The sequence below is a fragment of the Suricata suricatta genome, chromosome 7 (assembly GCF_006229205.1).
Source record: "Suricata suricatta isolate VVHF042 chromosome 7, meerkat_22Aug2017_6uvM2_HiC, whole genome shotgun sequence".
NCBI classification, from domain to species: Eukaryota; Metazoa; Chordata; class Mammalia; order Carnivora; family Herpestidae; genus Suricata; species Suricata suricatta.
Genome location: NC_043706.1, coordinates 136,400,438 through 136,425,913, shown reverse-complemented (window position 1 = coordinate 136,425,913; position 25,476 = coordinate 136,400,438). Strand labels below are relative to the sequence as shown.

At 44.3% G+C, this 25,476-nt stretch overlaps 1 protein-coding gene and 1 pseudogene across 1 annotated transcript in view; one reads left to right on the top strand and one right to left on the bottom strand.

The window, feature by feature from the left end:
• The window catches only part of SERAC1 (serine active site containing 1), a 62,796-nt gene that overhangs the window by 25,572 nt on the left and 11,748 nt on the right, over nt 1-25,476 (top strand). The window contains exons 9-11 of the mRNA XM_029943258.1: nt 278-406; nt 14,024-14,137; nt 15,754-15,916. Coding sequence (XP_029799118.1) covers nt 278-406; nt 14,024-14,137; nt 15,754-15,916 — 406 coding nt within the window. The remainder of the gene's footprint in view (nt 1-277; nt 407-14,023; nt 14,138-15,753; nt 15,917-25,476) is intronic.
• LOC115295868 lies at nt 18,060-19,924 on the bottom strand (annotated as a pseudogene).

Here is a 25,476-nt window from a genome sequence, read left to right as displayed (position 1 = left end):
AGAAGCCAGAGTGCAATAGAAGAAGGAAGAGTGTAATCATCTATTTTGAATCAAGAGCTAGACGTTGCAGTAGGGTTTTCTGACTGAGGTACCAGACACAGAAGTCCAGAAGTCAGAGTTAAGTCATGCTCTGTTTACCTGGGTAGGCGATGCATTTTAAGACTAAAAGCACCAATTTATCTCTGCTCTTTTGTCTTTATTTGCTTTGATTCTTGGGGTACTTTTACCTCTATTGTTGAGCTTAACTATGAGGCAGTTTTTTCTCCTTTTATTCCAGGATACTTGCATTGAAGAAGAGCTCAGACAGTTGCTGGCTTCTTTACCTCAGACAGAGCTGGATGAGTGTATCCAGTATTTCACATCTTTGGCCCTGAATGAAAGCAGTCAAAGTCTAGCTGCTCAGAAGGTTTGCTCGTTTATTCATTCAGTAAATATTTAGGAGTGCATGCCCACACTTTCTAGGATCCTGTGCCAGGGGCCAGCACTCAGAACCCTAGAAGAGTCATCCATCCAGGAATAGAATAAACATGGTGACTCCCGGTTGTATTCCAGGCGCTGGGCTGGGTGTTAGGGATGGTGGGGAGACAGGTAAGTAAACAATCAGTGTGTAAGAGAGATACAGGTTACTCCTGGAGCCCATCACTGTGCTTAAGAGGTCATTTAAGTCTTCATGGAGGTCCCTGCCTCTCCAGTTAAATCTTGAAGAATGAATAGATAGTAATTTACAAGGTTTTAAATATCACCTATATGCTACTAATGCCTAAAGTGATCTCTCTAATCCTGTGTTCTAACTCAAGCTCTGGATTTGAATGTTCAGCTGCCTGCTTGATGTCTTTGCTTGGATGTCTAATCGAAGTCCCAAACTCAGCACGTCCCGTGCGCCCCCCCCCCCCCCCCCCCCCCCCCCCCCCCCCCCCCCCCCCCCCCCCCCCCCCCCCCCCCCCCCCCCCCCCCCCCCCCCCCCCCCCCCCCCCCCCCCCCCCCCCCCCCCCCCCCCCCCCCCCCCCCCGGCTCTTCCTCCTCGAGGCCTTCCATCTCAGTAAATGCCGCAGCATCCACCTCATTGCTTACGCTGACAGCTGGGAATTCTCGTTGATTCCTTCCTTCCGTGTTCAGCCAGTCCACAGTTCTGCAAGCTGTTCCTTCAGATACAGCCTGAGTCGGTTTGTGTCACTGTCTGCACTGTAGCCACTGTGGCCACCATCATCTCTTTCTCATACTGTCCTGTTCTTTCATCTTGGCTTCTGTTCTTTCATTTTTTAAGTAATTTCAAAGTCTCTTTCAGAGTCTTCTATTAAGTTCCTTGAGGTGTTAATTCCCATCGGTGGTGGTTTTGACTCTCATGTTAGACTGTGGATAAACATGGGTTATGTGTTTTGACTGTGAGCTTGTCTTAGCCGAATGGATCACTTTCTGGGGGAGTCCCAAGCACCCTGGGGGTACATTTGTCCCCACAGAGCGGTTTTTGTCTTTGCCCCCTGTTGGATACCAGGAGTTCCACTGTCACTGGACTAGTTTGATATGAATTGTCTAGTTTGGGATTTCTGTGGCACACAGGGAGTATAAATTTAGATACATCTGTAGGTGGCTCTTAGGGTTGATTTCTCCTCCAAAGCTCCAAACATAAACAGGCTTCCATAGGCTGGTGAGCAGAGTTTTTTAGTCTCTCTTGGAGGAGGCAAACTGCCCAGGGCTCTGCGTTTCTTAAGGGATCTAGTTCCCACTGAATGTGAGGTCCAGAACCACATCACGTGCACTGAGCAAGGAGAATCCCATCAGAGAAGCTCGTAGGCGTTTTACCTGGCAGCCCTGTGCTTCCCACTTTCGCTGAAAGTTCTGTCTTCATTTCTCTCACCTGAGGGGCCTCCTTTATTTCTTCTTCCCGCTTGCTTTAGAACTTGGCTACGTTTTAAAATAGCTTGTATTGCATTTCATCAGACATCTCTATGTGTTTATAGTGGGAGGGAGTCACTGGAAGCCATGTTTGCCACCTTGCTGGCTCCAGAAAGCTTCCCTATCACAGCTCCGTCATTTCAGGCACCACAGCAGGCCGGCTCCTTACCTGTCTCCCCAGTTCTGTGCCTTCACAGCAGCCAGAGTGACTTTTACAAAAACACGAATTAGATCCACTCGTGTTCTTGCATTAAGCCGTCCAAATGGCTTCCCGTTACATGTCAGGTCTGAGACCCTTACTTCTCGTGATCAAGGCATGGACCGGCCATTGGTTTTCAGAGCACCTGCCCCTTGGAACGGTGAGGAATCGACAGGAGAGTGCCAGTGGGATGTAAAGTTTGCGTAGTGGCAAGTGGTGGGCTCAGGAGCGCACTGCACGCCAGCTGTATGTGCCGTCTCCTCCGGGCCCTCCACGTGCTCCACAGGGTGCTCCGCGCCTTTGGAGGAAGACTGTCTTCACAGTGAGAAGCCGTTTTGATTGAGGGTGTACATTCTCTCCCTGCACCCCTGTCTCCCACTGCGTTAGCTGTGGGTCCGCTCACTGGATGTGAATAATCCACTCGGCAGAGGCTTCATCCAAGTGAATGAGTGTGGCGCCTACGCAGACTCCAGCTCTGACCCACCCGGGGGCAGTCTGAGCCCGTTAGCAGCCACTCTCTGGCCCCTTGGCCCGGCCACGAGTGTGCGCCCATTCTCTCTGAATTCACCCATTCTGGACATTTCACATAAAGGGTCCCATCTGATATGTTACCAGTGTTGCCTTTTGTGTCCGACTTTGGAAGGTTCATCCACCTTGTAGCAGGCATCAGTGTTTCTTTCCTTTTTATGGCCAATAATATCCCATTGAATGGACAGACTCCATTTTGTTTATCCGTTCCTCAGCTGATGGATAGTTAGGTTGTTTCTGGCTATCATGAGTAATGCTGCCACAGACATCTGTGGACGAGTTTTTGTGTGGTCCTATGGTTTTAATTCTTCTGGCTGTGTACCGAGGAGCGGAATCCCTAGGACCCTGTGGTAACGCTTTACTTCTTTGAGGAACTTCCCAAACCATTTTCTACGGTGGCTGCATGATTTCACATTCCCACCAGCAGTGTATGATGCTTTTAATTTCTCCACATACTTGCCAACACTTGTTACCCATCTTTTTTTTTTTTTTTAAGTATTTATTGCAGAGAGAAAGAGTGCACACATGCACATCAGTCGGGGAGGGACAGAGAGAGAGGGAGACACAGAATCTGACGTGAGACTCAAACTTACGAAATGCAAGATCATGACCTGAGCTGAAGTCAGACAGACGCTTAACTGACTCAGCCACCAGGCGCCATATCGTTTTAATTATCATCTTCCTATTATGTGTGAAGTGACATCCTTATTTTGGTTTTGATTTGCATTTCCATAATGATTAATGATGTTGAGCACATTTCTGTGTACTTAGTAGTTATTTATATTCTTCCTTTGGAGAAATATGTGTTTAAATCCTTTGCCTAATATTTTAATTGGGTTACTTGTCTTTTTATTCTAAAAATTCTTCAAATATTTTGGATACAAATTATTTGCAAAGATTTCTCCCAGTGATGAAGTCCAGTTTATGCATCTTTGTCTTTCGTTGCTTGTGCTGCTGGGGTCCTGAAGACTGCGCCTGGCATTCTGAGGAATTCCTTATCTATACCCTTCGCTGCCCTTTTCATCCGGGAGCCGGGAGCACAGCCTCACTTTCAGCAGGTCTTGTCCAACTTCCCATAGTTTGAGCTTTGCCAGGGCCGGACTGTTTATATCAGAGCAGTGGGCACAGCGGGTGTGGATGCCCCGTCCTCCCTGCCACAGTGTCCCGCTGACTTCTGTCCCTGTTCCCGTCACTCACGTCTCTCCTCGTTCCCACGGCAGAGCTCCTGGTGCCCGGCCCGATGTCCTTTCTCAGCACAACAGATTTTCTTCTGCTAATTACTATTGCGTTAACGTCCTCCTAACTTCTATAGTGTTCGGTCACCTTCTACAACATTTTTTAACATTTTGCCAAGTCAAGAGAGAGAAAGTACCTTAATATACAATGCTGCCTCTTTTCTGCCTAGGAGCTATGGCCTTGACCAGCAGTTTAAAGACCCTGGGCTTCATGTGTGTGTATATATATATATGTATATATATATATATATATATGCACGTTCATAATTAACATATACTGTGTGTATATGTTTTTTGACATTTACTACCCTGGAGATGATGTAGGTTTCCTGCTATCTGAGATGCCCCCACACATCGCAGTTGGCTTATTTTATTTTTTTAATGATTTTATTTTTTAGTAATCTCCACACCCAACGTGGGGCTCAAACTCACCACCCTGAGATCAAGAGTCACACACTGCACTGACTGAGCCAACCAGGTGCCCCCTGGTTGGCTTATTTTAAACAAAATCTTCCCCTAAACAAAGTGATGTCTGAAAAAGTAATCCGTGTGACCTTTTAACTGCCCTGACCAGACACTATTCCATTCAGTATATTTAGGTATCATAGATCATGATAGAAATGATGAAAGTGATATTTACTCAGAACATTTTGTTTTACTGGGCAGACTACATGCACACATAGGTCTACCCTTTCAGTAGACATTTCAGAAAGAAATGTTTCTGGCACTTTAAATAATAATGCTTTGTGTTTAATGAAGTACTTTTGGTTTTTCATTTGGAAGTTGCTGTTTCCCCTTGATTTGCCTCCCTGTCCTCTGACATTTTTTTAAAAGAGTTTTTATTTAAATTCCAGTGAGTTAACATGCAGAGCAGTGTTAGTCTCCGCTGTACAGTGTAGTGATTCAGCACCTCCGTGCCACACCTGGTGCTCATCACAGCAAGGGCTCTCCTTAATCCCCACCCCCTGCCCCCCACCTCCTCTCTGTAACCACCAGTGTGTCCTCTGTAGTGAAGAGTCTGTTTCTTGGTTTGCCTCTCTCTGTCTTTTCCCCCTGCTGGTTTGTTTTGTTTAAATTCTACATATGAGTGGTATTTGTCTTTCTCTGACCTATTTTGCTGAGTATAATACTCTCTAGCTCCATCCATGTTGTTGTAAATGGGAAGATTTCATTCTTTTTGATGGCTGAGTAATATTCCATTGTGTATATATGTGTATACACACACACACACACACACCCCCCACATTTTCTTTATCCATTGATTAGTTGATGGACACTTGGGCTGTTTCCATAGTTTGGCTATGTAGATAGTGCTGCTATAAACATTGGGGTGCGTGTATCCCGTTGAATGAGTATTTTTTTATTCCTTGGGTGAATACCTAGTAGTGCAATTGCTGAATCACAGGGTAGTCTTGTTTTTAATTTTTTGAGGAGCCTCCATACTGTTTTCTACATCGACTGCACCAGTTTGCATTCCCACCTGCAGTGTAGGAGGATTCGTCTTTCTCCACATCCTCACCAACACCTGTTGTTTCTTGTGTTGTTGATTTTAGTCCCTCTGACAGGTTTGGAGTGATGTCTCATTGTAGTTTTGATTTGTATTTCCCTGATGATGAGTGATGTTGAGCATCTTTTCATGTGTCATCTTTTCATTGGCCATCTGGATGTCTTTGGAAAAATGTCGATTTGTGTCTTCTGCCTATTTTTAAATTGGATTATTTGGTTTTTGGGTGTTGAGTTTGATTAAGTTCTTTATATATTTCGGATACTAACCTTTTATCAGATACATCATTTGCAAATATCTTCTCCCATTCTGTCAGTTGCCTTTTAGATTTGTTGATTGTTATTTTTTACTGCGCAAAACCTTCTATTTTGTCGAGGTTCTAGTGGTTTATTTTTGTTTTTGTTTCCCTTCAGCAGACGCATCTAGTAAGGAGTTGCTACAGCCAATGTCAGAGAGGTTACTGCCTGTGTTCTCTGGGATTTTAATGGTTTTATATCTCACATTTAGGTCTTTCATCCATTTTTAAATGTATTTCTGTGTTTGGTGTAAGAAAGTGGTCTGCTTTCATTCTTTTGCATGTTGCTGTCCTGTGTCCCCGGCACCATTTGTTGAGGAGACAGTCCTTTTTCCATTGGATATTTTTCTCTGCCCTGTCAAAGAGTAGTAGTCGGGATAGGTGTGGGTCTCTGTTCTGTTTCATTGGTCTGTGTGTCTGTTTTTGTGACAGCGGCATGCCATTTTGATGACTTCAGCTTTGTAATGTAACTTGAAGTCCGGAATGTTGACGCCTATAGCTTTGGTTTTTTCCTTCTTTTTCAAGGTTGCTTTGGCTATTCAGGGTCTTTTGTGGTTCCGTATAAATGTTAGGGTTGTTTGTTCTAACTATGTGAAAAATACTGTTGGTATTTTGATAGGGATTGCATGAAGTGTGCAGGTTGCTGCTTTTTCTTTGTGACCTCTTCAATTTCTTTCATCAGTGTTTTACAATTTTCAGAGTACAGGTCTTTCACCTCTTTGGTTAGATTTATTTGGCAAGGAAGAAGCAAAACTTTTACTACTTACAGATGACATATTCTATGTAGAAAACCCAAAAAACTCCACCAAAAAATTGCTAGAACTGATATACGAGTTCAGTAAAGTCACAGGATACAAAATCAATGTACAGAAATCTATTTCTTTTTTTTTTTAATGTTTATTTTGGTGTGTGTGAGAGAGAGACAGAGAGAGGAGACATAGATTCCAAAGCAGGCTCCAGGCTCTTTGCCGTTAGCACAGAGCCCGACGCAGAGCTCCAACTCAGGACTCCAACTCACAAACCGTGAGATCATGACCTGAGCTGAAGTCGGATGCTTAACCAACTGGGGCACCCAGGAGTCGCAAATCTGCTGCATTTCTATACACCAATCATGAGTAGCAGAAAGAGAAATTAAGGAATCAATCTCATTTACATTTACAACAAAAACAATAAGATCCCTAGGAATAAACCTAATCAAAAAGTGGCACATCTTTTTTTTTTTAAGGAAAAAAAACCACAAATAAACCATTTTACTAGTTAACTGGAAGTGTGCAGTAGTAGAACAAATGCCAAACTAAGAGCCATGAAATCTAGGTTCCATCTTTGCTCTGCTACTTTATTTTGTAACATTGGGCAAGTAACTTATTGTCCTCATTTTTAAATAATTTATTTTTTAAATTTACATCCAAGTTAGCATATAGTGCAACGGTGATTTCAGGAGTAGGTTCCTTAATGCTCTTAACCATTTAGCCCCTCTGCCCACATACAACCCCTCCTGTAACCCTCTGTTCTCCATATTTAAGAGTCTCATATGGTTGTCCCCCTTCCTGTTTTTGTATTATTTTTGCTTCCCTTCCCTTATGTTCATCTGTTTTGTATCCTTTTTTTTTAATTTTTAAAAAATGTTTTATTTATTTTTGATACAGAGAGAGACAGAGCATGAGAGGGGGAGAGTCAGAGAGAGAAGGAGACACAGAACTGGAAGCAGGCTCCAGGCTCTGAGCTAGCTGTCAGCACAGAGCCTGATGCAGGGCTCGAACCCACGAATGTGAGATCTGACCTGAGCCGAAGTCGGAGGCTTAACCGACTGAGCCACCCAGGTGCCCCTGTTTTGTATCTTAAAATACTCATATGAGTGAAGTCATATGATATTTGTCTTTCTCTGACTAATTTCACTTAGCATAATACCCTCTAGTTCCATCCACATAGTTGCAAATGGCAAGATTTCATTCTTTTTGATTGCTGAGTGATACTTCATTGTGTGTATATATATATACACCGTGTCTTCTTTATCCATTCATCCATCAGTGGACATCTGGGCTCTTTCCATACTTTGGCTATTGTCCATAGTGCTGCTATAAATGTTGGGGTGCAGGTGCCCCTTCAGAACAGCACACCTGTATCCCTTGGATGAATATCTACTAGTGCAATTGCTGGGTCATAGGGTGGTTCTATTTTTAATTTTCTCAGGAACCTCCATACTGTTTTCCAGAGTGGCCGTACAGTGTGCATTCCCACCAGCATTGCAAGAGAGATCTTCTTTCTCTGTATTCTCGCCACATCTGTTGTTGCCTGAGTTAATGTTATCCATTCTGATAGGCGTGAGGTGGTATCTCACTGTGGTTTTCATTTGTATTTCCCTGATGATGAGTGATACTGAGCAGTTTTTCATGTGTCGTTGGCCATCTGGATGTCTTCTTTGGAGAAGTATATATTCATGTCTTTTGTCCATTTCTTCACCAGATTATTTGTTTGTTAGGTATTGAGTTTGATAAGTTCTCTATAGATTTTGGATACTAACCTTTATCTGATATGTTGTTTGCAAATATCTTCTTCCATTCCATCAGTTGCCTTTTATTTTTGCTGATTGTTTCCTTCACTGTGAAGACACTTTTTATTTTGATGAGGTCCCAGTAATTTATTTTTGCTTTGGTTTCCCTTGCCTCTGGAACGGGGTTGAGTAAGAAGTTGTGCAGCTGAGGTCAAAGAGGTGTTTGCCTGCTTTCTTCTCGAGGATTTAGATGGCTTCCTGTCTTACATTTAGGTCTTTCATGCATTTTGAGTTTCTTTTTGTGTATGGTGTAAGAAAGTGGTTCAGTTCATTTTTCCGCGTGTGGCTGTCCAGCTTTCCCAGCACCACTTGCTGAAGAGACTGTCTTTATTCCATTGGATATGCTTTCCTGCTATGTCAAAGATTAGTTGACTATATGTTTGTGGGTCCATTTCTGGGTTCCCTATTCTGTTCCATTGATCTGAGTGTCTATTTTTGTGCCAAAAAAAATTGCACATCTTTAATTAATTTAATGTTGAAAAACACATTTAACTTACTTTCGTTTCTGAGGCCCCATCTCACCAGACCAAGAAGCAACTCCATGTCAGTTATTCTCCTCCTGCCCCCGCTGTTTCGTCAGGCTTCTCAGATTGTTTACTTGCCAAGAAGCTGGGAGTGAGGAGGTAGGAGGGGTGTCCGTCTGGTTTTTAGAGATCCATCAGATCTGCCTCGTGACAGTCCCTCCATGCCCTTCAAGGGACGGTATGCTGCTTCTGTACAAAACCGCCTCCTCACTGCGGGAGCAGAGCGCTGGCCGGTAGCCCCCCAGCTGCTGGGCTTTAGGGCAGGACTTCTTCACCCTTGTCAACCGCCACGGACCCCTTTGGTGATTCTGTAATCTGTGTGAAGTCTGGGAACTCATTTCTAGAGACAAAAAGCTCAATACACAGGATTATAAAAGAAATCAATTATATGGAATATGCTCATCAAAAATAACTTTGTGGTATCATCTATTTCTTGTTAATGCATTAAACAATAAGAAGAGACCTTTAAAATGGGAAAGTTGAAGTTTATTTTTAAAATGTTTTAACTTTTGGGGTGCCTGGGTGGCTCAGTTGGTTAAACAGCCAGCTCTTGGTACTGGCTCAGGTCATGATCTCACATCAGGGCAGAGACAGCTTGAGATTTTCTCTCTCCCTGCGAGAGCTACCACAAGTGAGTGGTGACGTGGAAGTACCTGCCCTCTCTCTCTGTTGCTGACAGAGTCCCACAGTTTGCTCCCTTACTGTGGTTTATTGTCTGTGTTGACAATTGAATACAATGCAAAATTTCTGTTAGATGTCAGGAAGATAGACTTAACTTTTTCTCTTCCAATCATACACCCTTCCGACCCTGAATTCTATCCACCCCAGGCCCTTAAGAATGACCCTGACAGAGAGTGCCAGCTGGGAAGGGGCAGAGAGTGAGGGAGAGAGAGAATCCCAAGCAGGCTCTGTGCAGTCAGCTTGGAGCCCAACACAGGGCTTGATCTCACGAACCATGAGATCACTACCTGAGCCGAGATCAAGAGTTGGACACTAACACCGATGGAGCCACCCAGATGGCCTGAACATACCATTTCTAAGCCCAGTTAGTTTGCACAAACTGCAGGGTTCTGAGGTTGTCAATTTTTATGCAGAAATGCCAGGGATTAGCTTTTACACACATTAAAACAAAGGGTCCCGCGGTAAGAAGCAGTACCAAGACTCCCTGTCCCCCACTCCCTACCCATCCTGGCAGCGATCTGCCTGCTCCCCTTCTGGTCACTGAGAAACTGGGTCAGAGAGTGAAAGCGCCTCCCAGTTTTGCTGTCACCTATTCCACACCGACAGCCTTGGCCGTTACGCAGTGTCTGCCCGGGGAATTTGCTGACTGATCTGCTGGGAGTTTGGGGACAGAAAGGGGTGGCCTCAGCCTTCCTCAGATGTTACCACCAAGATCACTCCTTCTTTGATGTCAGAATCCACCTTTCAGTCTTGTTTTGTTCTTGTTAGCATCTGGACACTTCCAATCAGTCACGCGGTCCCTGGTGTCAACCTTCCTTAGAGGACCTCGGCTGTCTGTGACCCAGGGCCTAAGACAGCAACCAGAGATGCGGAAGTATGAACATTTTGGGTTGTGATTTCTTTTCCATCTTGTAGCACACTGCGTGGAGTCCAGAGAACAGGGGATGTGGTGCGCGAAGCAATTTCCATCACAGAGCTTCATGGTCTTGGTGTAACGGCAGTCCTGCTAAAGTCCTGCCATTTTAGTGCAGTCATTTCCCCCTGTAGTTTCCCAGTCTCTGTGAAATCAGCTTAACCATTAGGGTCGGGATTCCTTGCGTCAGGACACTTCTGACACCAATCCAGTAAGCATAGCAGCGTGTTATGATTGAGAGAAAGACACCAACAGACTTGGTTTAAGGATGGCAGATGTCTTTAATGACAGAGGAGTTGGAAACCTTCAGACACGAGTACACCACGCAGGGGGCCACACAGGGGACCGTGAAGCTGGCTTTCTCTTGGTCGGCAGGCTTCCCCGGTCCTGCAGTTCCCCATGATGTCAGCGGTCACGCTGAGGCTTCTCTGTGGGGGATGAACCCATCCTTGTCATCTGCAGATTCCCCGCATTTCCCTTCCTCCCCACTTTGGCTGTGGGTAAGTCTGCTCAAGTGTCAGTACCAGAGACAGAACAAACTCCGCTCATGTCTAAGTGTTTCTCGGAGGATAGATCATTGTTCTCAGATGTCCCGTCTCTCGGCAGGTTGCCTGCATCTGTCTCTTCACTGCCGCCCTCTTGCTCGTTCTCCCTCAGGCTCCCTGTGTGCCAGCCACACTGGCGCTCCCTCTCCAGTCCTTGAACTCGCTACCTGCTCAGGTTCCCTCTGCCTGGGGCTCTGCCACCAGCAGGTCATACCGCCACCTTCCTGTCCTTCAGCTTGTCGACTCCTCAGAGAGACCTTTCTCTCCGTCTCAAATGTCTAGTGCGTTTATCGCCCTTCATAGCATTTACCCCATTTGTAATTATGCTGTATATTTATCTGTTTGCTTGTTCTCTTAATCCCTTCCAGTGGTCGAGAATAATCTCTAGGACCAAATACAGTGCTTCCCACACAATCAGTTCTCACTAAACATGTGTGGACTAACGGGTGAATGAATCATGACATTGCTAAGGGCGCAGCTGTGCACGGACTTATATATCCTTAAATAACCACTGGTCTCTTTCTGCTGTGAATCAAAGTGTTTTGCATGACAGACAAAAGTGGAGATAACTATGAGGACATTGTTTAAATGGAGCATAAGTCATATGGTAAAGTATCTATTATGCATTAAATCGTTTGGCCAGTATAAACTTGTTGAGGTGCATTTGAAAAACACCATGTTAATCCAGAGTAATGTTGTGTCTCAATGTGAGTATGATAATAAAAAATTATGCATAACATGCTTTGTCACACATGTGACGAATAGAGAATATGGATGTAAATTCTTTAGTAACTTTACTAGTTGACATTTCCTCATATGCTTTGTTACTTGCCTATTACTTTTTATACCTTACCCTTTATTTTTAACACTGTCACTCTCTCTTCCTTTTCCTCTGCATTTTTTTGATCCTTAAGAAATTGTTTTTTAGTTGCAGTTACAGAATTTGATGTGTGGCATTTCTTAAATTTCTATGAATTTATGTAATCTTGCTCTGCCTTAATCCAGTGATAAAGCAGCAGGAACCTGTGTATGTTTATTTTCATGTCAAGAATTAGAATATATTCCATATGCTCACACCGTAAGTTTATACCTCTTATTTGTTCCTTTTTCTTGTGTTTTTAAGTGCCACACAATCTGCCAGTCATGAACCACTTAGAAGCTTTGCTAATAAGGTTTGAATTGGAACTGTATTTTTATGTCCCACTTAGAAAATAACCAAGAAAAACATAAAATCCTGGGTGATTTTGTTTCCCTTTCTTCTCTTTATTTCCTTGGAGCATTTAGCTTAGAAAGAGGTCAGATGACTTGGGGGTGTGAAGTAGGGGGAAGGACTTGGGGGAGGCAAGTTGTGGTGGTAGATCTTTAGGCAAAGTTCCCTACCCTTGCAGCCCACCAGTGCACGGTTTACCCTTATCCCTGCTGGAGCAGAGAATGACTGAGTCCCTTCCCCGAAGCGTCAGTGTTTGAGATCTAAGCATGTTTAAACTTGGAAAAACAGAATGTTCCATCAGAGAGGATGGCACGAGTAAGAATTATACAGTGGCCAAACACTGTTTACGAGGTTTACTGAGCCTTGGGCCCTATAAATTAACTCAAAATGGAGAAACTTATGGATTATATTTCATATAGGAAACACTGGGCTTTCTATACACATTTCTGAAAAACATTACCTTGTAGTTGAGCAGTTTTGCCAGCAGGTGGCCTGTATGCACACAGTTAAGGCCCCTCATTCAAATACAGAGCACTTCAAAGGAGATGCGGTGATAAGTCTTTTCATCCCTTCTGTCTCCCTCATCTCAGTGCACGTGCACACACACACACACACACACACACACACACCCATTCACGGGGTTATACATACTCTTTACACAAATTGTAGCCTACAGTACACATTCTTCTGCCCTTTTTCTTTAGGGTTTGTCTTGGAGATTGGTATATGTCCATATATGAGGAGATCAAAAAATTTTTATATGGTTTTTAATGTTTATTTTTGAGAGTAAGACGGAGGGGGAGGGTGGTGGGGGAGGGGACAAAGGATCTGAAGCAGGCTTTGTGCTGACAGCAGAGAGCCTGACAACAGGGCTTGAACTCATGAACCATGAGATCATGACCTGAGCTGAAGTTGGATGGTTAACCAAGTTAGCCACGCAGGCGCCCGCCCCCCAAATTTTTATATTCTTACAGCATTCCACTGTACAGTGGTTCCACATTGCTTAGCCAGCCCTCGCTGATGGAAGTAGGCAGTGTTTCAAACAGTGTCGCACTGAACAGGCCCCTACCTGTATTACGTTGCCTGTGTGTGCCTCTAGGATGGATTGTCAAAGGGCACGGGCGCTTGTAAGTTAGACAGCTGTCCCCAAGGTGTCCTTCATACAGGTGATGGAGCTGTCGGCTTCCCCGCCCCTCTGATAGATGAAAACTGTCTCATGACTGTTACCTCACCTGCCTCTCGTTACGAGCAGTGTTGGGCATTGTTTCATAGAAGTCCTTTCCTAGGAACTTTGTTTATGGCTGTTGCTCATTTCTCCACAGCATTGTTGATATTCTTGCCCCTGCTTTGTAGGGGATTATTGCATTCTGGTGACATTAGCATTTGACCTGTGATAATAGTTGAAATTTTCTCTTCCCAGTTTATTCTCCTATTTTGCCATCTATTACTAGGCCTAGGGCACACTCCTCTTCTGTCTTCTGGTTTTCCTAGCCCTTCTGTTTATTCTTCCATATGAACTTGAATTTCAGTTTAGGAAGAGTTCAAAGCTCTCTGATCATTGTCATTGTTTGTCTTCATTTTATATTTTCCCAGCAATGCCTTTTCTTTTTTTTTGTTATTTTGATTAATAGACTTCAGGTAGACTCTACAACCATCATCTGGAGGTAGGACATTACAGTCAACCCTAGGCTTTTCTTACTTGATAAAGAATTGTGTGTTAGTCTTCATACTTCCAGAGAAGGGGACACAGAGGAAAGAAATGAGAAAGATGCAAAGATTGCCTCTTCTAGAATGATCCCTATATTTTCTGTTCTAGCAAGCAACAACTTGCGTAACTGGTTCCCTTTCAGCTTCCAAAATAGGTTGTGTGGAATTCAGGGATTTTTTTTTTTTGTCAAACAAAAAATATGAGTCACTCTCAGTAAATATTTTAATTCTCTTTCAGGGTGGCTTATGGTGTTTTGGAGGAAATGGACTTCCTTATGCTGAAAGTTTTGGAGAAGTCCCTTCAGCTACAGTGGAAATGTTCTGTTTAGAAGCTTTGGTAAAACATTCTGAGGTAACTTACGTTTCCAGAATGAGGTTTACTTTTTATGATCACAATGAAAAAATTGTACATTTTTGTTCATTTAAGGGAAATAATCCTCATTTTTTAGAAAGGAAAAGAAACTTTTTGCTTGTTTTAAACATTTCTTTCTATCCCATTCAGTTGTTAGAATTGATAATCATGACTGAGCACTGATACGTATATGCTGTTTTTGCCAAGCATTTCTGAAAACGGATATAATCGTTAACTGCCCATAAAGAAAGCAATGCATTGTCTAAGTCTAGCGTTGGCCTTTGAATTATGCTGTCTTCTACCTTTCTCAGATCTTTTTTATAAATAATATTACCAGGTAGTTAATTTCCAGTAAAACATCTGCCAGAGATGTAGCAATATAGTAAAAGGGTAAATATTTGGTTGGCCATCCTCTTGAATTTTAACCAGAGCATATATTAGTGGTTTTTAAGTTTTTTTGCATTTATGACAACTTTTCTGTCATGATCATAGTTTGATTTTAAAAAGAAAAAAGGTTATGACTAGTTTCTGAAGCATCAGCTCCATCTTCCATAGGAAGGAAGTACAGTGTGTGCAGTACCTTTCCAGAAATCTCTCAAGCTATTACGTTGTCTCACCTATGTCTAAAAGGCATACTTTTAAATGTACTTAAACTGTGATCAGATTCAATAAAAATGTAGAGAAAGAAAATTGTTGCATTCACATGACACGGTGTCATGTCAGTGAGTACAGCTAGCGATGGGAAGAGGCCAAGGCCATGCCGGTGACCGTGGCACCTGTGAGGACTTGTTGCTCAATACTGTCACCTTACCACAAACATATTTCCTTTGGCTGTATTTGATCCCTTTTCTCTATTAAAAATTCACATTCCCTTTCTTTCCTTTTTATTTTATCATTTGATCTTTCTCTTTAAGAAATGTTTCTGACTGCGGCATTTCAGGAGAGCCCCAGACCTGCGGGCTTGTGTGGGCCGGCGTGCGGGGCAGCACACGGTGCCCGTCTCCGGGAGTTCTGGTTTGTGGGGGCAGAAGCTGCCACCTGGATGGGGCTTTTGTTCCCCTTGTCAGGTGGCAGGTTTCTTGGTTAGAGGACCTTTTTAAGGTACTTTCAGGCCAGTCACAGTATCACCGTTAATTGAAACAATTCTAGGGGTGCCGGGGTGGCTCAGTCAAGTGCCTGACCGGCTCGGGTCATGATCTCATGGTTCTTGGAGCCTGCAGCCTGCTTCGGATTCTGTGTCTGCCTCTCTCCCTCCGCCCCCTCCTCCACTCACGCTCTCTTTTTCTCTCAAAGATAAGCATTAAAAATTTTTTTAAATTGAAATAATTCTATAATAATGACATTGTCAAGGTACATCCCACCAAGAGCTAAGCAGAATAAGAGGAAAAATTTCAGAAGCCCGGTTGAAATATGCCTTCATTTTTTTCAGTGATCTTGAAGCCCCTCCCACATAGCTAGGAATTTGCTTATTTATTTAAGTGAGCTGAGAGGAGAGCTTTGGGTGGTCTCTGGGTCTCTGTCCTTGAGCAGGAGCCCCTCGCTGTGCCGTCAGCATGCTGTCACCTGGCAGGTGGATGTGCGACACACAGTGAGCTGTCGTTAATTTATCGTGCTAGATACCCACACACTGTGATGAGATTGAAGCAAATGGAGGCTTGCAACTACTTCAGAGGCTGTACCAACTCCACAAGGATTGTCCCAAAATACAGAGAAATATAATGCGTATCATTGGAAACATGGCTCTGAATGAACATCTTCATTCTACTATAGTTCGCTCAGGTAACTCCGTTATATACTGAGTGTTTTGGACCCGATCCTTTGTTCTTCTCCTACCTCCACCCCTCACCATATGTTAATCTTTTTATTTGTTTGTTTGTTTTTAATGTTTATTTTGGAGAGACAGAGCATGAGCTGGGGAGGGGCAGAGAGAGAGGGAGACACAGAATCCAAAGCAGGCTCCAGGCTCTGAGCTGGCAGAGCCTGATGCGGGGCTCGAACTCATGAACCGTGAGATCGTGACCTGAGCTGAAGCCACACGTTTAACTGAGCCCCTCAGGCGCCCCACAGTACGTTCATCTTTTCATAGACTTAACACTTTGCTTAGGGTTAGTTAGGGTCTTGGGAGCATATGGTTCTAGTAGGGGCGTGGAATTGTTGAGACACGGACACTCCGCACGTAAGATCATCGGTGTGTGGACAGTCAGGAGAGCAGTTTTTGCCACGGCGACCATCTAATGGTTTACATCATCTTTGATAGGAGTCACTTAACCGAGAGTCCGGTACTCAGTATAATTCGTGATTTTCCTCACATCCCTGCCTGACCCAGTCTTCGTCATGATGGTTGCAAAGTGATGATTTTTCTGACCGCAGCACGCCCTCCCCATGTACTTTTCAGCATTTGGCATTTTCCTGCAAGCAAGAGCCCTTCCTCTCCTGCCATCTGTCTCCCTTTCTTCCCTCTCTTCCCTCCCCGCCCATCAGTGTGGGCACATGGATTCCTAGGGGTTTTTTTCATGGCTTGTAACTTATTACTGTACTTAACACTTGATGCCAGATTGTCTCGGGTTTGGTCAGTGGGAGCCTGACAAACCGGCTGCCCGCCTCCTGTGGGGGGCGTTGCTCACTAGTGTCTGAGCAACAAGAAGCTCCAGGCTCCTTCCCTGAGGAGAGGGGCAGAGTGATTTGTAGAGACCAGGATCTGGGTGCTTGGCGTGCTTCTTGTTCCTGGAGCATCTTCGCTTCTGGGCTCTTTTGGTGCGAAAAGCAAGGTGGTAAATGCCAGGACACAGATACGCACTCATATGTGCACATCTCCACGCATATGCTCATAGTTATTACAGACTGTGAGTGCACATTTTTCCTTGTGGCTGTCTCTGCTTTTTTTGTGTGTTTTTGTTTACATTGAAGAGTTTTTTGATCAGTAAAAGTTTTTAATTTGATGAATCTCATTTAGGGACCAGCAGACTTTTTCTATAAAGGACCACTTACTATGGGGCTTATTCCACTTTTTTAGATTCTTTTTCTCTCTTTTTTTAAAAATATTTTTATTTTTTTTAAATTTTTAATGTTTTTATTTATTTTTGAGAGAGGGAGAGAGAGAGAGAGAGCGTGAGCAGGGGAGGGTCAGAGAGAGAGAGAGGGAGACACAGAATCTGAAGACAGGCTCCAGGCTCTGAGCTAGTGGTCAGCACAGAGCCCGACGCAAGGCTCGAACCCACGAACTGTGAGATCATGACCTGAACCGAAGTCGGACGCTTAACTGACTGAGCCACCCGGGCGCCCCTCTTTTTTTTGAAATTTAAAGAAAAAATTTATTGAAGATCTGAAAAACAATTCCTGAAAGTTTGACTTTTCCGGAAAACTGTAGCTACACAATGCATCGCGTCTATCATGTTAACACATGCATTAGACACGAATACAAAACCATGGGACAAGCCACCGTTCTTCCATAGTCGGAGCAAAGGGACAGTGTCTGAGGAACGGCACGGACGGCCTGCAGGGTGGGCTCTTTACTTTAGCACCATAAAAGAGCACAAGCGAATGACTGTGTTCAGGTATATACACGGAATCGAACCTTTGGCGCTAGGAATCAGAGTGGTCTGTCATGTAGCACTAACTCATACTATAAACGGGTGCAGTGTCAAAGGAATAGGACCAGCAGCATTCAGAAGCAGCTTTGTCGACTAGGCAGTAAAACACTCTACAGTATGTCTCTCGCTGTCCATCACTGAACACGCTGGTGGCAACTTTGAAATGAAAAAAAAAAAAGGACCTATAACCCCTTTTAATTTCTCTAAGATCAAACAGAAAACAAACATCAATTCTGTTATACCCTAACATTTGCAAAGTACATCATTTGTACAAGAGGAGAACTAAACAAAAACGTGTTTACAGAAATCCAAACAGAGCGTCAGCGCCGTGCTCACACGGCCTTCTGATGGTCCTGGGGTGGGGGAGGGGGCGACTTCATAATCGCTGGCACTGAACAAGGTTACAGAATTGCCAGGAATTGCCGGGTATTTTAGGAAGTCATGAAGATAATTCAGCAACAATGAGAGACTCTTCTCATCCAGAGGAGTGTAGGCCAACATGGCTCCAAATCGGACAAACAGCAGCAGTGGATGCGGTGCCCCGACACCGGGGACTTGGGCGCGTCCGGGTGGTCCTCGGGGATCTCCGTGCACTGCGGCCTCTCAAATGTGTGGAACAGCTGCGTGCCCACTGTCACGGGAAGTCCTCCTTTATCCCGGGCCACCGCCTCATTCATGGTGTGCTCCTTAGTATCTGAGTTTCCTCGAGATTTCTTGTAATTTGCATAGTCCTCTAGAATGGAATCCACATCGTTCTTGGCAGGAAGATAAAAGAGCTTTTTTTGCCGCGTAATTAAGTCCCAAGCATCAACAAGCCATGGTTTTAGTTCTTCAGGAATCTTTACTTTCTTGTTTTTTCTTTTTAATTTTTTTAATGTTTATTATTGAGAGACAGAGACAGAGCATCAGCAGGGGAGGGGCAGAGAGAGAGGGAGATACAGAATCGGAAGCAGGCTCCAGGCTCTGAGCCTTCAGCACAGAGCCTGACGCAGGGCCCGAACCCATGAGCCATGAGATCATGATCTGAGCCGAAGTTGGCTGCTTAACCAACTGAGCCTCCCAGGCGCTCCGGGAATCTTTACTTTTACTCAACTCTGTTCGTGAATGTTTCCTCATTCTCAATGGTAGGATCCACCGGGCCTTTTTTTTTTTTTTTAATTTAATAGCTTATTACCAAGTTGGTTTCCGTATAACACCCAGGGCTCTTCCCCACAATTGCCCCTCTCCATGACCATCATCCCAGCTCCCCTTCCCCTCTCCCTCTTCAGCCCTCAGTTTGTGCTTAGCATTCAAAGGTCTCTCATGATTTGCCTCCCTCCCTCTCACTCCCAACTCTTTCCCCCCCTTTTCCTTTTCCCATGGTCCCCTGTTAGGTTTCTCCTGTTAGACCTATGAGTGCAAACATATGGTATCTGTCCTCTGCCTGACTTATTTCACTGAGCATGACACCCTCAAGGTCCATCCACTTTCCTACAAATGGCCATATTTCATTCTTCCTCATTGCCATGTAATACTCTGTTGTAAATATATTCCACATCTTCTTGATCCATTCATCAGGTGATGGACATTTAGGCTCCTTCCATGATTTGGCTATTGTTGACATTGCCGCTATGAACATTGGGGTATGTGTGCTCCTATGCATCAGCACTTCCATATCCCGTGGGTAGATCCCCAGCAGTGCTATCACTGGGTCATAGGGGGGTTCTGATCATTTTTTGAGGAACCTCCACACTGTTTTCCAGTGCGGCTACACCAGCTTACATTCCCACCAGCAGTGTAGGAGGGTGCACCCAGGCCCTTTTCTTGCGAGGAGGCCGAGGTGTCTCACTGGTACTGGCACCATCTCCATTTCCAGGTGTTTTCTGTTCTTTTTGATTTTCACATCGCACTTTGCTGCTGCAGGCCAGTGGTCGTCTTCCCCCTCCCCTACCGCTCCTGATTGGCCGTTGGAAGTTCTCCCTGTTTTTGCAGATTGGTGTCCAGGTATTTGAGTACTCTGCTTTCTGGAACCCATTCATTCCAATTTTTATTCCAACCACTGTGATGTGTAAAGTATTTCACTTGTTTGTCCTTTAGGGCGACCTTCACACACTTTGCTTTATGAAGAAGAGGCCCATGAAAGCACAGCACTCGCTCACCCTCCTGGAATTTGGGCTTCTGGTCCTGTTTTGGCGCCATTTATAAGTGATTTGCCGCCGCCGCCGCCCCCCCCCCCCCCCCCCCCCCCCCCCCCCCCCCCCCCCCCCCCCCCCCCCCCCCCGACTCCCGCTCCCCACTCTCTACCCCACCCGGATCCGGGCTTTCAGGCACCGCCGGCTCTACCTCCTGGGCCCGATTTCCACTTTTTTAGATTCTTAAGGTAGAAACTCAGATCATTGATTTCAATCTCTTTGTTTCAGTTGTCTATCTATTGCTGTGTATCAGACACAAAATTCATTGGTTGAAATCGTGCCCTGTACTTTCCTCGTGAATGTGACACTTTGGCAAGACTGAGTACTGAAGGCTCTGGGGCTCCAGTGCAGCGCGCACTTGGGCAGCTCAGCTGCGGGATGGAGGGCACACTTTCATGGCCGTCCCTCACATGGCCTGCACGCTGGTGCTGGCTGTCAGCCGGGGCTGGGGACGTTGGCTCCTTCCTACCTGTGCCTCTCCATGCAGCCTGGCCTTCCTTAAAGCCTGATGGCTAGTTTCCAAGGGCAGATGTCTCAAGAGAGGGCTAGGTATAAGCTCTTTTTTTGCCTTTTTAAAAAAATTTTTAATGTTACTTTATTTTTGAGAGAGAGAGAGACACGGAGCGTGAGCGGGGGAGGCTCACAGAAAGAGGGAGACACAGAATCAGAAGCAGGCTCCAGGCTCTGAGCTGTTAGTGCAGAGCCTGATGCGGGGCTCGAACCCACAAACTGTGAGATCATGACCTGAGCTGAAGTCAGCTGCTTAACCGACCGAGCCACCCAGGCGCCCCTTTTTTGTCTTTTGTAATTTCTGACATAATCACTAAGGCTAGCTCATGTTCAAGAGGAAGGGCTTTGGAAGGGGTTTAGACTCATCACCTCTTGATGGAGAATTAGTGTCAAAGAATTTGAAGACATGTTTTCAAATCACTACAATTATTTTCTAACACAAGTATTTACAGCTGTAAATTTAACCTGTTTTCATCATTATTCAGTTTGAAATATTTTCTAATCGTTCTTGTGATTTTTTTTGTCTCATAGGTTACTCAAAAATGCATAGTTTATAAATATTAAGGGTTTTCTAGATATCTTATGTCTGTGATTTCTAATCTAATGTTCCATGTGTTCAGAGAACACGCTCTGTAAGAGTTTAGTCTGGGAATTTATTGGGACTTATTTGATAGCTCGTGTGTGGCCTACCATGACGACGTTCTGTGTGCACGGGGAAGAATGAGTGCCCTGCAGTTGTTGGCGAAGCGTTCTGCGTGGGACAGCGAAGCCATAGTGCTGCTCACACCTTCTCCAGACCCTCGTGAGCTTTGTCTGGTCCTGTGACTCACAGAGAGGTGTGTTGAATTGCTCACCGATAGTTGTGAATTTGTCTGTCTTCCCTTCAGTTCTACCAAGTTTTTCTTCCTAGCAGATTGTTCATTTTTTATTATTAAGTGATGTCTCTACCACCGGTGAAACTCCTTTTGCTTAAGTCTACTTCATCTGGTATCAAAATAGCCACGCTAGCTTTGACTTTTTAAAAAATTTTTGTTATTGGGGTGCCTGGGTGGCTCATTTGGTTGAGCATCTGACTCTTGATTTTGGCCCAGGTCATAATCCCAGTGTTGTGGGATCGAGCCCCGCAAGAGATTCTCTCCGCCTCTGTCCCTCTCCGCCGCCCGCAAGTGCTCGCTCGCTTGCTCCCTCCCAAATAAAACACCGTTTTGAAAGTATAGTTGACATACAGCGTTATGTTAGTTTCGGGTGCACAACGTAGTGATTCAACAACTTTGTAGCTTATGCAGTGCTCACCGTCGTAAGTGTAGTCACTGTACAGCGTCATCCTAATGTGGCCATATTTCCTATGCTGTTCTTTTCATCCCTGTGACTTATTTATTTTATTCCTGGAAGTTTGTACCTCTTCGTCTCCTTCACATATTTTGCTCATCCCCCCACCCTCCTCGTCTGGCAACTGCTAGTTTGTTTTCTGTATTTACGAGTCTTCTTCTATGAGAGTGTTTTGTTTTTGTTTTTAAAATTTGACATATAACTGAAACATGGTATTTGTGTTTCTCTTTCTGACCTATTTAACTTAACATAGTATTAGATCAATCTGTGATATCACAAATGGAAAGATCTCATTCTTTTTTATGGCCTAGTGATAGTCCATTAAACAAGCGCACACACACACACGCACATGCACACACACGCACACACACACCATCTTCTTTATCCATCTACCCACTGACATACTCTGGGTGTTTCTCTATCTTGGCTGTTGTAAATAATGCTGTAATAAACAGGGGTGCTTATATATTTTTTGAATTAGTTTTTTTCATATTCTTTGGATAAATACCCACTAGTGGAATTACAGATTTATATGGTATTCCTATTTTTAATTTTTTAGTAACCTCCATATTGTTTTCAACAGTGGCTGCATTAATTTACATTTCCACCAACAGTACACGAAGGTTCTTTTCTTCCCACATCCTCACCAACACTTGTTATTTCTTGTTTCTTTGCTTCTAGCCCTTCTGACTGATATGAGGTGATACCTCATTGTGGTTGTGATTTTCATTTCCTTTTTCTTATGCTTGCTGTTTGTGGTACCTATCTTTTATTTTTTCCCCTTTTATTTTCATTTTTCTGTGACTTTATTTATTTTTTAATTTTTTAATGTTTATTTTTGAGAGAGAGGGAGAGAGAGTGCAAGCGGGAGAGGGACAGAGAGAGAGTGGGAGGTACAGAATCCGAAGCAGGTTGCCGGCCCTGAGCTGTCAGCACAGAGCCCGACGCAGAGCTTGAGCTCATAAACTGTGAGATCATGACCTGAGCTCAAGTCAGACACTCAACCGACTGAGCCACAAGGCGCCTCTCTGTGACTTTAAAAGTAAGTACATCTTTTATAGACAGCATATAGGTGCATCTTTTTTGAAATCCAGCTCAATCCTTTTAATAGGGGTATTTTGTCTTGTTACCTCTAATATAATTATGAATATTGTTTCCATTTTTTCTCCTTTACTGACTTTTTTGGGTTACCTGAGTATCTTTTACATTCTGTTCTTTTTCCTCTTTTGGCTTTTTATATAGTTATTATTTGTGTGGTTTTTACTTGGTGGTATCCTTATCACAACCTATGTTGAATTAATATACACTTTATGTATAGTGTGAGATTCTTACACCTGTATAGTTCACTTCCCACTGGTAGTGTCATATTTTACTCCTACGTTGTGTTACAGACGTTGTGATACATGGTTGTTATTCTTAAGAGTCATCTTATTTAAAGACTATGAGGGAAAGAGAAAGTCATTTTTGTTTATTTACACATTTATAAAATCCAACACTCCTCCTTCTTTTCTGTTTATATACATTTACATCTGATATAATTTCCCTACAGCCTAAAAACCTGGGTCTTCTGGAAAAATCCTCTCACCCTGCATTTTCTGAAAGTCTTTTACTTCGCTTCTATTTTATTATCCCAGGAAAGAGAGTTTCCATGGATAAAGAACTGTTTGTTGGCAGGATGTTATTTATGTTAAAAAAGTCATTCCACTCTCTCCTGACGGCCATGTCTGAGAAACTCATTCCCATTTTCATTCTCCTGTAGGTAACTTGTCGTTTTCTCTCTGGCTTCTTTGAAGTTTTTATGTTTGGTTTTCAGCAGTTTGACTCTGAAAGTGCTTGGTTCGTTATTTATGTTTATACTTCTCAGGGTCCATTGAGCTGACGGAATCTGCAGGTTGATGTTTTTGATCAGATTTGGAAATTTTCCAGCCAGTACATCTTAAAATATTTGTTCTCATCCCTTTTTGCCCTTTTCTCCTTTTGGGACCTCACCATGTGTATGAGACCTCTTGATTCTATTCCCCAGATCATTGGGACTGTTCATTTCTTTTCAAATATCTTTTTTCTCTCTCTCTCTGTTTTGCTTTGGATAATTTCTATTGACTTACCTTCAGTTTCTTTAATGGGATAGAGCCTGGATCGAATCAGTACTTTATTTAAAGCAGCAACAACCCATACTCTTCCCGTAGCGGACACCTGGCTCTACCCCGAGCCCGTAGCCGTCCCTGGTGAGGTCAGCACGTTCCGCGCGGCCCCCTTGCCTTCTCATCGCCTGCTGGTCCAGGTCCTGTGCCACACCTCGTCCTGGGCATTGCCCCAAACCACTGCACCTCACGGTCAGTGACTCCCTCTGAGCACGACCTCCTCTCCTTCAAGCCTGTGTCGCACCTGCCACCACACAGACTGGTGTTTTGTTTTCCCAGGAGTCTGTCTACTGAGCCCTTTATTTTCTCCCAGCCGGTCCGTCCTCTTTATCTTCCTCTCACTCCTGAGCCAGCATATCTGTGCTCCATAGTCTGGCGTTTCCGTAGCACTGTCTTCACTGCCCCGGGACTCGCCCCCCCCCTCTTGTAGCACACCCTTGGTCAAGACCCCGACACTAGATGCTTCTGCTTCTGTGGCTGAGCACAGAGTGACAGCAGATGGGTCATCACCTTCAGGATCCCTGAGCAGGCCCCGCTTGTCCAGCTCTGTAAGCCGCCTCCACCCTCCTCAGCCCTCTCGTGTGCTCCACCCCTGCAGCAGAGGGCCTCTCCTACTCGGGTCAGACGGCTGAAACCCGGAAGGAATTTTCCCTCAGCTTCCCACTACCAAATCACACCCGCCTTCTCCTTTTCTGCTCTTGAAAATAGGAGAAGAGACATCTCTTAGGAGACCTCCGACGGTGCCTGGCTCCTGTCTCAGGAGTTGCCAGCCTCTCTCATCTGCGTCAGCAGCTTCCTCAACCAGACCCTCAGAGCCACACGCATGAGGGGCCGTGAGATGGCCTGCAGCCGCAGCACCGCACCCCCCGGGGTTTCCAGCCTCTCCTCTGCTCTCCCATTTATGTCTAAATCTTTCAGAGAGTTCTCTGTACTTCTTTTTGTTCAGCTCCCAGTATTTCTGAATATTTCAGTTTGAATTCTGCTGCCTTACCCTATTTTATTTTTTTAGGTATCCCGTATCTTTGTTTGCGTGTGTGTGTGTGTGTGTGTGTGTGTGTGTGTGTGTGTGTTTAAATCTTAATAGTATCAGGTCTGTAACTTTTTAAAAGTTAATTTCTTTTGGAGAAAAAGAGAGAGTGCCTGCGAGTGGGGGATGGGCATAGAGAGAGGGAGGGAGAGAACCCCAAGCAGGCTCCATGCGATCAGCACAGAGCCGCATGTGGGTTCAGTCCCACAAACCAGGAGATCATGACCTGAGTCAAAACCAAGAGTTGGACGCTTAACCAGCTGCACCACCCAGATCGGTAGCTTTTTACCACTCAGATTTACAAAAGTTAAAAGGATATTGATAATATCCACTGCTGGTGAAGACACATGAAAACTCTCACGCATTGTTGGTGGGGATGTTTATTGATTCAGTTTTTTGTTAGGCACTTAGTAGTACTTATTAAAGGAGTATATATACTATTTGAAATAGTAATTCTACAAGGACTCTCCTCCTGAATACTCCTGGGTGTTCTTGAAGATGTGTGTATAAAAATGTTTATCAGACCGTTGTTTGCAGTGTGGCAAAAATGGACGCCACCTAGATGTCTGCC